Source organism: Chrysemys picta, chromosome 4 (assembly GCF_011386835.1).
Source record: "Chrysemys picta bellii isolate R12L10 chromosome 4, ASM1138683v2, whole genome shotgun sequence".
Classification (NCBI taxonomy): Eukaryota; Metazoa; Chordata; order Testudines; family Emydidae; genus Chrysemys; species Chrysemys picta.
This window is the reverse complement of record NC_088794.1, coordinates 21,511,538-21,524,723: the sequence shown is the minus strand read 5'-3', so window position 1 is coordinate 21,524,723 and position 13,186 is coordinate 21,511,538. Positions and strand designations below refer to the sequence as shown.

General features: G+C 48.1%; 1 protein-coding gene across 1 annotated transcript; it reads right to left on the bottom strand.

Annotated features, from left to right (window-relative positions):
* Positions 1 to 523: 523 nt before the first annotated feature.
* Positions 524 to 13,042, bottom strand: LOC101939598 (chitotriosidase-1-like). The gene is made up of 10 exons (XM_005308276.5): positions 12,838 to 13,042; positions 12,223 to 12,252; positions 10,961 to 11,162; positions 10,322 to 10,378; positions 9,823 to 9,973; positions 8,985 to 9,109; positions 6,214 to 6,340; positions 3,332 to 3,514; positions 2,990 to 3,106; positions 524 to 900 (listed from the first exon to the last, which is right to left on the bottom strand). The coding sequence occupies exons 1-10, from the start codon at positions 12,860 to 12,862 to the stop codon at positions 757 to 759; spliced, it is 1,161 nt and encodes a 386-aa protein (XP_005308333.2). The 5' UTR covers positions 12,863 to 13,042; the 3' UTR covers positions 524 to 756.
* Positions 13,043 to 13,186: the final 144 nt, after the last annotated feature.

Genomic DNA, 13,186 nt, shown 5'->3' with positions numbered 1-13,186 from the left:
GAATGGTTTGATGAAGAGAGGTGTGTGTGTGTGTGTGTGTGTGTGTGTGTGTGTCTCATTCTTGTAACCTTCAGTTCAAAGTGCAAGGGTCACCTTGCAAGTGTGCAAGGATCATCCTATTTCCTATTAGTGAGTTCAGCGCCTAGGGCTTGCTACTGAGAAGGCTCCTCTGGCTTGGTTAAATCTTTGACAGCTGCATCCATCATGAGTTAGATTTTTAATCCCCCAAAGGAAATTTTGTCCTATGGGAAATTGTGCTCAGTTGATCAGATCGGATAAGAGGCAAAGTCTCTGTCTCTGATCCCATTTTGTGGGTGTGGCCTTCAGATGCTGATTTTTACTCAAGTGGTTCTGTGTTAAGCAAGTATAGATCTTTGGGCTTCTTAGCATATAGTTTATTAATCTATATAAGTAGGAAAATTTAAACCCAGATTCAGTGTTTGTGGTCCCCACCTTTCTCTTTATGGTGGACAGTTTTAGCTGTAAAGCAACCCCTTAACACTTAAAAATATGAAAATAAGCAGCCACTCGTACACATATTTAATAACAAATGTTACTGTCTCTGGTTAACAGGGTTTTTTTCTCATGTCCCGAGGAGACTGCTGCTGCCATTCGAGTTTTATACAATTGTTATCTTAAAGACACCCAAGCAAAGTTAACTCAGATCTACTGTCAAAGTAAATCAATATGCTTCCAAAACTACAGTGATCACTTCCCTTGTATATATTGGAAACTTTTGCCCTTCAATGCAATAACTCATTGTCTACCAGCGTTCAGCTCAGTCTTCAGTGTCTGTGTGAGAGGGTAAGCTCCTTGATGGCAGAAAGAGCCGCTGAAATCATCCAGATCGAGGGACCAAACCATGGCCCCTCCCAAAGCACCACGCTTCAAATATTTAACCTAAACGAGGGAAAGGGAAAAAACAGATGGCGTGAAATGAGGCACAGACATTTAAATGCCCCTGTGCTATTTGAGCTCCGTCAGTGGGCATCTCCTTTCAACATGTTACTAAAGTGAGAAATAGCCCCGAAGAGGCAAGAGGGGTGAACGGGACAGCTTCTCTCCAAACTTTTTCTAAGATCTTGAACTCTCTTTCTATTTGGGCAACAGGCTTTCTTGTGAATCGTATTTAACACTTGTTCCCTGCTTGACCTTCCTCTGGGACCTAAGGGAGGGATTTCATTGTGTTAGGGCAGGGAGTCTCAAACTTGACTGCACCCCTTCTGACAAAAATTACCACATGACCCCAGGATGGGGGACCTAAGCCCAAGCCCCACCGCCCCAAGTGTGTGTATGTGCGGGGGGGAGGGGGAGGCAAGCCCAAGGGCCTCAGCCCCAGCCAGGGGGCCTGTAACCTGAGCCCCGCCACCTAGGGCTGAAACCCAAGGGTTTCAGCTTCGGCCCCCGGGGAATGGGGCTCAGGCTTTGGCTTCAGCTCTGGGCCGCAGCAAATCTAAGCCTTGGCAACCCCATTAAAACAGGGTCATGACCCACTTTGGGGTCCCGACCCACAGTTTGAGAACCCCTGTGTTAGTGAGTACTCAGCATAAGAACGGCCATACTGGGTCAGACCAATGGTCCATCCAGCCCGGTATCCTGTCTTCTGAGAGCAGCCAGTGGCAGATGCTTCCGAGAGAATGAACAGAACAGGGAAATTATCGAGTGATCCCCCTGTTGTTCAGTCCCAGCCTCTGGCAGTCAGAGACTTAGGGACACCCAGAGCATGGGGTTGCATCCCCGACCATCTTGGCTGGGTCCTGTCTGGTACCCACATGTTGCGGGGGGTATTGGGAGCTCTCTCCAGCACCTGCTTTTTACGCTTAAACACCGGCTCTGAGAGCTGCATTATTTCCCTGGGCAATTTATCTTGTAAAATAGGGCTTCCGATCCCAGATGCCAGTGTGGTGGTGGGGCCTGGCTACAGCACAACGTCCCTTGGCAAAACACAATGGAGAGCTCCAAAGTGCAGTCTGGAGTGTGATCCCGGTTTAATTGACTGGGAAAAAGAATATTCCCCCTAAACGTAATGGGTGGAAATACATAGCTCAGTCTGACACTGATCCTAAGCAGTCACTGCTGCACTGTGTGTGTGTGTGTGTGTGTGTGTGTGTGGTGGGAGACTAACTCCTCATTCAGTGGAGAGTTGCCTTCTCTCAAGACAGCAAGAAAAGCATGACCCTTCCTCCCCGCATGGCTCTCAGCTGACCTATCTGTGATAGGTGTATCCTACTTTTCATCAAGCTAGGCTGTTTTTTGTTGCCTGTCCTTAGGGAGCCGTGTGGCCATATACTTGATACTGACAGTCCTCCTCATGTTGCACTGAGTGTGTCATGCACACAGCCACCCCCGCCGTTCCCCTGCCCCAGATGCTTAGAACTTGTTTCCTCAGTTCTGATTTGAATACTCGATCCAAAGCAAGTTGGAAGATTTAGAAGTATTCATGCCTGCGAGCACCTGCACAATTTTTTACGATATGTTTTGCGGAGGAGGGTGCTGACAATTCTTTCTCCCCCCTGCAGAATTCAAACAGGTAAACTCTTGATTTCTGTTCGTTTTTATGCTGCCTTTTGGGCTGAGAACACAAGAAGCTGTAGCCCAGAAGAACAATATTTTCCCTGAAATGCGTTGTAAGCACATGAAAGCTTAGAATGGAAAAGTGGGAATGGGCAGCTTCCACCACCCCAATGGTGTTTGCTTGTCGTAGCAATAGAGCTATGATAATACAGCTGTTCAAATAGTCACATTCCTCCAGCTACTGTTGTTTAATATTCCCATATGGAATTGGCTGGGAGAACCTCAGCCTGAGTGGTGATGGGAGCCAGATACGGTGGATGAAACCCCATGCATGTTTCCCAAAATGAAGCTGTTACTCTTGCCATATGACTTGGGCGAGTGGCCATACCTCTCAGCGGAAAGTAGGTGTCATGCTTATTGGCGCCAGACGTTGGGTCGTTCTCGGCCCAAAGCAAATGGTTGAGACCCTTCTTACCTTGGCTTTAATGCTCTCCGTGTCATCGTACCCTACCCACTGGTTCCCTTTATAGGAGTAAGGAACCTTCTGCTCCTCGATCAGCTCCGTGGTGGCACCTTGTTTAAAGGTGCAGATCTAAAACAAAACACATTGGAGGTAGGATGAGGCTATGGGTATTGGTCGGAGCCAGTGTGATCGGGATGAAATGAAAAGTAGCCTTTTTCTCCTTGGCATGCAGACTGAAACCATTTTCATGTTAGAAAACTGAGCACGGCTTCCCTTTGATTATGCAAAATCACAGATTATTCTTACGGCTGCTTCCCCCAGAGTAAGCCCAGATGGAACAAATATGCTCCTTACCTCATAATAGGCTAAAAATCCTGCTTCTGAAGTGAAAGGGCCTGGCAGTCCTGCCTTGGAAGCCTGGGCCCCGACGCCTGTATCCAGCGTGTCAAGGGTGAAGCTCCGCCCATAGGTTGGGATTCCCATGATGATCTTCTCCCCTGGGGCGCCCTTTCGCTTCCAGTGTCTCACGGCGTTGTCCTGTTCGAAGGAAATATTAAATGTGTGTTTGGCAGCTTAAACGGAGACCTGGTTTTTATACCGCCCTGCAGTGCTTTGGTACAAATTCTAAGGCTTCCCAAGATATGGCTGCCTACATGTCTCCATTTTTCCAGCAACCTGCTTCTGGACATTGAACATCTCTATGCAAAGGATCCGGGTCAGTTCCAGCCTGCTCCATGGCTACAGGGGACTCCGTTCCTGGGGCCAGGAAACCATCCTGCAGATAGTATGATAGCCAGTGAGAGGGCACAAGGAACCCCAATTTTCCAAGTGATCGGACACTTCACGAGCTATTGGGCTGGCCCTAGAGTGGGCCAGAAATGGGTGACAGCTGTTGAAGTGTGTAGGAAATATGGGGCTCTTCACCATCAGGCTAAGACGCATCCGTTTCCCCCGTTATTTCTGTCGTTAGGGTGACAAACCTAAGCCTGAACTTCTGAAAGGGGAGACAAAGACATGGGCTCAGTTCTATTGGTTAGTGTCTTCGTGCTCAGGGCACTGATAAAAACTAACCAGAGCCCCCCAAAAGATGCAAGCCGGAGCTGTGTCAGCTGGAGTGACACCGCTCTGCTGAAAGCAACAGAGGGTCCTGTGGCACCTTTAAGACTAACAGAATCTGCTGAAGAATCAGCCATTGGGGTCCTAGATCTTGCCTAAGAGAGTTCTACATTAGTTTACATTCAGTAATGGAGTTACTCCTGGATCTTATTAATGGGAGATGAGAATGTTCTTTCTTGCCACCCTGTCATCTCCTCTTTCTGGCCTCACCATTTGGACTGCTACATTGTGTATTAGAACAGTGGTTCTCAAACTTTAGCAACCTGAGGATCCCCATTTTGATTTAAAAATTTTCTTGGACCTAGAGTTACCAACCATCCCGGTTTTGCCGGAAGTCTCCTGGAATCAGGCCCTATCTCCTGGAGGCTACTGAAGCCAAAGTGGGAGATTTTAGGCACTGAAACTCTGGCAGCACAGTGGGGCTAAGGCAGGCTCCCTGCCTGCCCTGACCCCGTGCTGCTCCTGGAAGCAGCTGGCACATTCCTGTGGCCCCTAGGGGAGGGCCGGGGGCGCCGTGTGCTGCCCCCGTCCCCAGCGCTGACGCCGCATCTCCCATTGGCCAGGAACTGCAGCCAATGGGAACTCTGGGGGCGGTGTTTGCGGGCGCGGGCAGTGCACAGAGCCCCCTAACCCTTCCCTCAGGGGCTGCAGGAATGTGCCAGCTGCTTCCAGGAGTGGCGCGGGCCAGGGCAGGCAGGGAGCCTGCCTTAGCCCCACTCCGCCACCGCCTGGGAGCTGCCCAAGGTAAGTGCCTCCTGGCCATAACCTGCACCCCCCCAACCTCCTTCCCCAGCCATGAGCCCTCTTCTGCACCCAAACTTCCTCCCAGAGCCTGCACCTCACCCCCTCCCGCACCCAATCCCCTTCCCCAGCCCTGAGCCTCCTCCCGCACCCAAACTCCTTCCCAGAGCCTGCACCCCTCACCTCTCCAACACCCCAGCTCTCTGCCCCAGCCCTGAGCCCCCTCCCGCACCCAAACTCCTTCCCAAAGCCTGCCCCCCTCACCTCCTCCAGTACCCCAACCCCCTGTCCCAGCCCGGTGAAAGTGAGTGAGGGTGGGGGAAAGCGAGCGATGGAGGGAGGGGGGATGGAGTGAGGGGGGGGGGCTTGGAGAAGGGGCAGGGCAGGGGGAGCCTTGGGGGAAGGGGCGGGGCAGGGGCCGGGCAAGGGTATTTGGGTTTGTGTGATTAGACAGTTGGCAACCCTACTTGGTTCCCCAAGCTTCCTGCTCAGCCCCAGGCCCTGCCCCCACTCCACCTCTTCCCATCCCTGCTCCACCCCTGCCCCTCCTCTTCCCCGCCTCTTTCCACTCCCTCCCCTGAGCGCACCCAGTCCCCGCTCCTCTCCCTCCTTCCCTCCCAGTGCCTCTTGGACGCTGTGGAACAGCTGTTCCCCGGCGTGCAGGAGGCGCTGGGAGGGAGGGGGAAGAGTTGATCAGCGGGGCCTGGGGACCCCCTGGAATACCCTCATGGACCCCAGTTTGAGAAACACTGTATTAGAACAAAGGGGCCAGATTTCTTCTCTTGCTTAAAGCTGTTTTGACACAACTGCAACTCTGGGGCTTCAACGGAGTTACTCGTGACTTTCAGCTCGCATCTATGCTGGGACTGCCAAACTCCTCTCTGGTGTGATCCAAGCCAGACTTAAATCCCAGACCACACCGGACTTACCTGGAGATACTAAATACAGTTTTTAAAAAAGACACATTGCTGTCCTACACTATCTGCCATCACGTAACTTTGGGCAGCAGGTTTTAGCCCAACACCAGCATCTGAATGTCTTCAGGAGAGCTGGAAGGATATGGTCGTACTGTTGATGAACCTCATCCCATGTGCCCCGTCATCTGTCAGCACTGAAAATACCCCTTGACCTGCCTTACTGTGTTGTAGGAATGTTGGCAAAGTACAAGGCTGTTTGTACTGAGGCATGTGGAGGAGTCGGGGGGGGGTGTCTGTCAAGCATCGCTCACAATCATGAGTTTCTCTAACTGCTTGGTAGCTAGCTCAGTTACTGTGGAAACAGTTCCAAAGCAAGTCACTTCCTCACTTTCAGAACTTGTGTTGCTTGTAAAACTTTAGGTGGCTGAGGGGAGGAGAGACACAAGGATCTTTGTCACTTACAACATTGTTGTATGCAGCAGTTCTAAGGTCTTTCTTTCCCTTGTGAAGAGGACTGACGTGTCCTGTAGTCTTCTCCCAGGAGGCCCCATGGAAGTCATAGGACATGAGGTTAATAAAATCCACAATCCTGCAGGAAAAGAAAAAGAGAATGAGATAAATTACATAACCCAAAATAAACATCCCAAAAATGGCACACAGGAATAATATGTGGAGAGGGATCGACAACCTAATATTTACATTTGGATCTGGATTAGGTTTAATAGTCATAGTCATAGAATATCAGGGTTGGAAGGGACCTCAGGAGGTCATCTAGTCCAACCCCCTACTTAAAGCAGGTGTAATCTCTTGCAAACTGTCCTCATAAGATATCAGCCCAACATGTCTCATCTAACAAGATCTGCTGACTTTCTCTGTTGGTGAGACTTCTGCTATCTTGAGAGGTAGAAATAGTGTGAGGTCATTCTGCCACGAACTCAGCTGTACCCAAAAGAAAAAAAGAACATGGACCATTTTTGGTTCTGGCTTGAAACATAAGAACATAAGAACGGCCGTACTGGGTCAGACCAAAGGTCCATCCAGCCCAGTATCCTGTCTACTGACAGTGGCCAATGCCAGGTGCCCCGGAGGGAGTGAACCTAACAGGTAATGATCAAGCGATCTCTCTCCTGCCATCCATCTCCACCCTCTGATGAACAGAGGCTAGGGACACCATTCCTTAGCCATCCTGGCTAATAGCCATTAATGGACTTCACCACCATGAATTTATCCAGTTCTCTTTTAAACCCTGTTATAGTCCTAGCCTTCACAACCTCCTCAGGCCAGGAGTTCCAAAGGTTGACTGTGCGCTGTGTGAAGAAGAACTTCCTTTTATTTGTTTTAAACCTGCTGCCCATTAATTTCATTTGGTGGCCCCTAGTTCTTATATTATGGGAACAAGTAAATAACTTTTCCTTATTCACTTTCTCCACACTACTCATGATTTTATATAACTCTATCATATTCCCTCTTAGTTTCCTCTTTTTCAAGCTGAAAAGTCCTAGCCTCTTTAATCTCTCCTCATATGGGACCCATTCCAAACCCCTAATCATTTTAGTTGCCCTTTTCTGAACTTTTTCTAATGCCAGTATATCTTTTTTGAGATGAGGAGACCACATCTGTACACAGTATTCAAGATGTGGGCATATCATGGATTTACATAAGGGCAATAAGATATTCTCTATCCCTTTTTTAATGATTCCTAACATCCTGTTCGCTTTTTTGACTGCTGCTGCACACTGTGTGGACGTCTTCAGAGAACTATCCACGATGACTCCAAGATCTCTTTCCTGATTCGTTGTAGCTAAATTAGCCCCCATCATATTGTATGTATAGTTGGGGTTATTTTTTCCAATGTGCATTACTTTACATTTATCCACATTAAATTTCATTTGCCATTTTGTTGCCCAATCACTTAGTTTTGTGAGATCTTTTTGAAGTTCTTCACAGTCTGCTTTGGTCTTAACTATCTTGAGCAGTTTAGTATCATCTGCAAACTTTGTCACCTAGCTGTTTACCCCATTCTCCAGATCATTTATGAGTAAGTTGAATAGGATCAGTCCGAGGACTGACCCTTGGGGGTCCGTTCCATGTTCCATTGAACATGGAAACAAAACTCTTGTGGCAGGAGCATTCCTAATATGTGATTGAGTTTCAGAATCCAGGTTCTAGTTTTAGCGCCTCTAACAGCAGACAATGATATGAAACATTCTGGGTAACTGTACATGGCCAAGTATGTTGATTATGTACCTTAAGAACTGTCATATTGAATCAGACTCAGGATCCATCTAGTCACTATCCTGTCTGATAGCGGTCAGCACCAGATATTTTAAGGAAAATCCATTGGGGACATTTGTGGAATGAATCTGCTCTAAGGGAAGTTTCTGTCTAACCTTGTCAACTGATGACTGGCTGATGGCCTGAGCTATGAAGATTTATAGCTCTTAAAATAAAAAGCTAAACTAATGTAGTCTAATCCTTGTCCTTTATCTTGTGGCAATGAGTTCCACCGGCTAATCTCTATTGTAAAATTTCCAGCGGCATTCATGTGATTTCATGTTCCCCTCCTGTTGCATGATGAGATGGTAAATAGGAGCTGGCAATTTCACCTTTTCTATACCATTCACTATTTTATTTCTCTTTCATAACCCATTACTCATCTCTCTAAGCCAGTCTCCAATGTCTCTTTATGGAACTCTCCAGGTGTCTAGTTTTTTGTTGCCTATCTCTTTATATATAAATATTTGTATGCGTATGTATCCATAGATCTCAAAGCACTTTCCAAAGCAGGTCAATATTGTTATATGCCCATTTTACCCATTGGGAAACTGAGGCATAAGAAGGAAGTGACTTGCCCAAGGTCACCCAGCAAACCAGTGGCAGTGCTGGGAATTGACCCAAGCTCTCCTGAGTCCCCGTCCAGTGCCCTACCCTCTAGGCAATACTACCTGCCAGAACCCCTGCTGTTTCTGCTGTATCCTTTTTTGAAAGAAGGTGACCTGCATTGAACACAGTAGTGTGGATGAGGATGTACCACTGAATTGTATAACATCACTGGAGCAGTTTCAGGATGATTCTCTTCCTCATTCGTCCTAACTTTGTTTTCCTTTTTTTGACAGCTGCTACCCGAGCAGATATTTTCATTGAGCTGTTCACAATGATGCTCAGGTATTTTTCCTGATTGGTTACAGCTTCTCTAGAAGCCTTTGTAAAATAGTGTCTCTGGATACACTTACTTGGAGATTTTGTCGACTTCATAGCCTGTGTCAATATTTATCCTTCCAGAGGACACTGCAGTACTAAGTAGAAGTTTCTCTTTTCCGGTTTTCTGAGCTTCCTTCTCAAATGCCGTTGCTAGATCCTAGAGGGTATAAGAAAGCAGTTCACCTGAATATCTGAATTAACATAGGAACTTCCCACGTTGGATTACACCGGGGGAACATCTAGCCCAGCATCCTGTCTGACACTGGTCAGTACCAGCTGCTGCAGAGGAAGGTGCAAGGAACCCTGCAGTGACAGTTCCATGGGTGTTCCTATCTAGCCTCTCTGAGGTTAGCTTCTGATTTGAAGTTAGGAGTGTTTAGATCCTTTCTGAAACTCCTGGTGGGTTCTTTTAAAGCTGATTAGTTTACTTCTGGATGTTCTTAGGATCAGGATCAGCGTGCCAACACTTTTGTACTAAGCCCATGTTTTTCCATCTCCCCAGGCTGAAGCACATGGGTTGTAGTGAAAATGAGACACGGGAGGATCCCCGCACCAGTGTGCCTGGAGGAAAAGGAACTGAGCTATGTTCCTCATGGGGATTGACCTTCCAAAGTCTGACACAGCATGACTGTGTTGTTGTTCTTCCTAAATGTTCATGTGCCTCTGAATTCCCCTTATGTCCAAACTCTTTCTGAAAGTGGTTCCATCTCTATGAAAGACGGACAAAATTCACCTCCCCAGAGATCTAGCTCCACTGGGTGTGTGATGTGCTGTGCTGGGTGCAGTAGGCTGTGAGCTTGACATGTATGTTCTGCCATTGTTGGGTAGCCCTTTTTCAGATGGTGACCGCACCCCCTGGTTTTATTGTACCTGAATCAGAGAAGTGAAATGTCTCTTATCCTTCCTCCCTGGGTAAATCCAGGCTACGTCTAATCCGTCAAACTCATGCGTCCGGAGGAACTGTACCACAGAGCGGACAAATGTCCAGCGATTAGCAGCCGAAGAAGCCATGTTGGAGAAGCTAGAATGAAAGTGACATGCCTCCTGTATTCATGTATATCACAGTATAGATTCCCAGTACTGTTTGAACTGGCTACACTCAATATGCACACTTCACAGCTGCAAACTGTCCATTACAGGGACAATAATAACGCAGCAGCGAAGCACACTAGACATACCCATACTCCTTTACATCTGCTCTTGGGGGAACCCATTTCCCCCTTCCTCCACCTCCATGTTTATAAGCTAAAACATTCCCAGAGCTGGAGGTGGTGGTTTCGAGCCCGTCGCTGTTCTGAGCAGGTGTGTTACGAGGGTATATTAACTTCCACACTCAGAAGTGGAACAGTACTGCAGATCCCAGTATTACCGTTCGGTTCCCATGCTTGATCCTCCAATGGACAACAGGGTCTTCAGGTTCTGATTCCTGAGGGGTGAAAAGTGCATTTAAACGATGGACGCTTGGCTTGGCTGTCCTATGGGGAATCTTTCACTCGACAGACTTAGTTCCCTTCCCACCTACTCCCCCCGTCTGCATGGAGGTGGGTGTCGGGGGGAAGGAAGGGAGAGCACGGCATTCGGATCCAGCTAGCACAGCGGGCCCTGTGTGACTGCCATAGCTAATGTAGTTTGGAGAGCTTTGGATGATCTAAACTAGGCCTGCGGAGGTTTCAGGCCCGGCCTACCCAGGATGAGTGGAACGCTGGCTGACTTGCTTGCTCAGGCTCTGCTTAGCTGTGAATCCAGCTCCGAACCAGCTGCTGGCGAGACGTGTGGAGCAGCTGCACCCCTCATCCTCTGTCACGGAACTGGGTTTGACGTGAATGCTCAGCAGTGGAGCTTTGTTTAATTCCCCGCCCCTGGATGCTTCCTGTTGCTTTCTGGCTACATGCACTAGCCCCTCTTTTCCCCCGAGGATGACACGATGCTCCCTGGGAAAACTCTCACCCTTCAAACTGAGGGTGAGCCTTCCCTCCCACAGCTGGGGCGCGCTCCCCGTGTTACTCACTTGGCTTTAAGGCCATTGAAAGCCTCGTAAAGTGTCACATCGTTCCACTCCACGGTGGTGATCTCGTGGTCGCTCATGCTGGCAAAGGCATAAATGAGGTGGGTGCAGAGATGGGGGTCGATGTCATCGGGGAGGAAGCTCCCCTCCCCAGGCCTGTACTGGGCCCAGTTGGTGAAGTAACAAACCAGCTTAGAGGCAGAACCTGGGGAGACAGCGAGAGGACTGGGTCCCATGTAAACCTGAGATCGCTGTGCTATCTCTGCCACCTCCCGGGGATCTCCCAACAAGACAAAAGCCAATGGGCCTGAATGGTCTCTTAGTCCTCTAATATCAATACAACTTTGTGAGTCGATTGCGGTTTCTGTTGCGTTTACTTTGGGGTCTCGGGTAGACTGTGCTCTATTATGAGAGGCCGTAACATGGCATGACCCTTACAGGGCAGTGCCATGATAAAATCTTCCTGGGGGCGCCCAGGCCCCACCTGATAAAATAACCAAGCTGTGATCCGCAGGATGAATCAAAATGTACTAAGCCTTATCGTGCCTACGGCAGCTTGCGATGCTAGAAGGTGCATCTCCTGTAATGCGAGAGCCAGGTAAAGGAAAGCCAAAGGAGGAGGAATCTTGACTTGAGTTCTGAAGGATGAAAGCAGCTCTGTGATCCATTCCCCCCTTCCGTGACTCAGCATCATGGTGCACCTTTGTGCAATTCTAACAGACAGGACTGTAGCCTGCAGAGATCGGGGATTTATATCTGAAAGCCATAGATGGAGCAGTCGATATTAACCACAGAGCACTGAAGTGGGGACGCTAGACTGCCCATGCTCTACAGTAAAACACTTAATCACTGGAAGAAGTGGGTTGCCTCTGTCTCTCTGCCATGGGAGTAGCTGGGATTGAAGGGGAGGCAGAGAAGGGGCAGTTTTGGCTGGTGGTGGTCTCAGGCAGAGAGGCAGTGGACATGCAGCCAGAATGACCCCTGCAGTTCCTCCTAACCTTGCAACTTCCCTCCTTCCTTTTCAAATGATTCTATGCCTTTGCAGGATGCGAATAGGTCTGGCACAGTTGTTTGGGAGCTGTTTTGAAGGAGAAGGACTTTCTTCTTCCGCTTTTGAATTCCAGGGCCCAGTACAAGCATCAAAAATCCCACCCACACTGGAGCACTTACTAAAACCCAGCAACTTTTCTTCCCCATCCCCTGTGATCAATCACGTTTCTATTGGCCTCTGTAAAACCAGGTGATAATGTAAGTTGGCTACTTACCGCATTGTAGCGACAGCAAGAGAGTGAAACCTAGAGAAATACAAGAACAAGGGTAAAGTGTACTATTGACCTATCTTTGAGATCCTGTGGACTGTATGAGAATAAAGTAATATTGGTGCTTTGGATGATAAATCCCCCACCTCCCTACTCCCAAAGAGGCATATGCACATGTCTAAGAAATCTTCACAAAGGCCTTAACCACACCTCGTTTTGCACCTGCAGTTTGGTGCCTACAATTATTTGTGGGTGCAATTTAGGCCACTTAAATGTTGAAGCACCTGATTGCAAGCACAAATTGAAAGCCAGAATTTGGAAATCTCTCTTTTTAAAATCTCTTCTGAATGTTTAAGAACTCTTCTGCTTGACCCTTCACAAAATTTTAGATTTTTTTTTTAAGCATCTTCAATTACTGTCTTGCTTTAAAATTTGCTTTGTGGTGACCCTTGTCACAAGCCATTAACAAATGAGTCTCCAAAATACATCCACCCCAAGTGCCTGTTTCATTGAGATTTCCCCAGCCGGGAATCCCATTGCGTCCATTTCACCAAACTGCTGTACAACTTAGGAGCTATTCAATGACACCCGTCACAAGAGTTAAACTAGCCCCAGTCTTACCAGCCCAAATGATTGCCTGTCCCATGCTGGGTCATACAGCTGTGCTCTGGATTCTGTCACTGGAGTGTGGAGGAAACAGTATCTGACTGCCAAATGGTTGGTCTCTGCTTTTCATTGTCACTTTTTATACCTGTCTTTCACAATAACCCTGATTTACAAGAACTCAGCATGTTCTTTTTCACAAAGGAACAGTCTTATTTACTCTGTCTCTCTGAGAACTCAACTGGCTATTTTTAGTGAAGGAATTCTTGTGCAATTTTAGCATGCGCTGTGTGTGCGCTTGTGTAGGTTTTGCAATACCTACCATCAGCCTGGCTCTGGCCTGATGTGCAAACACAAATGGTGCCGA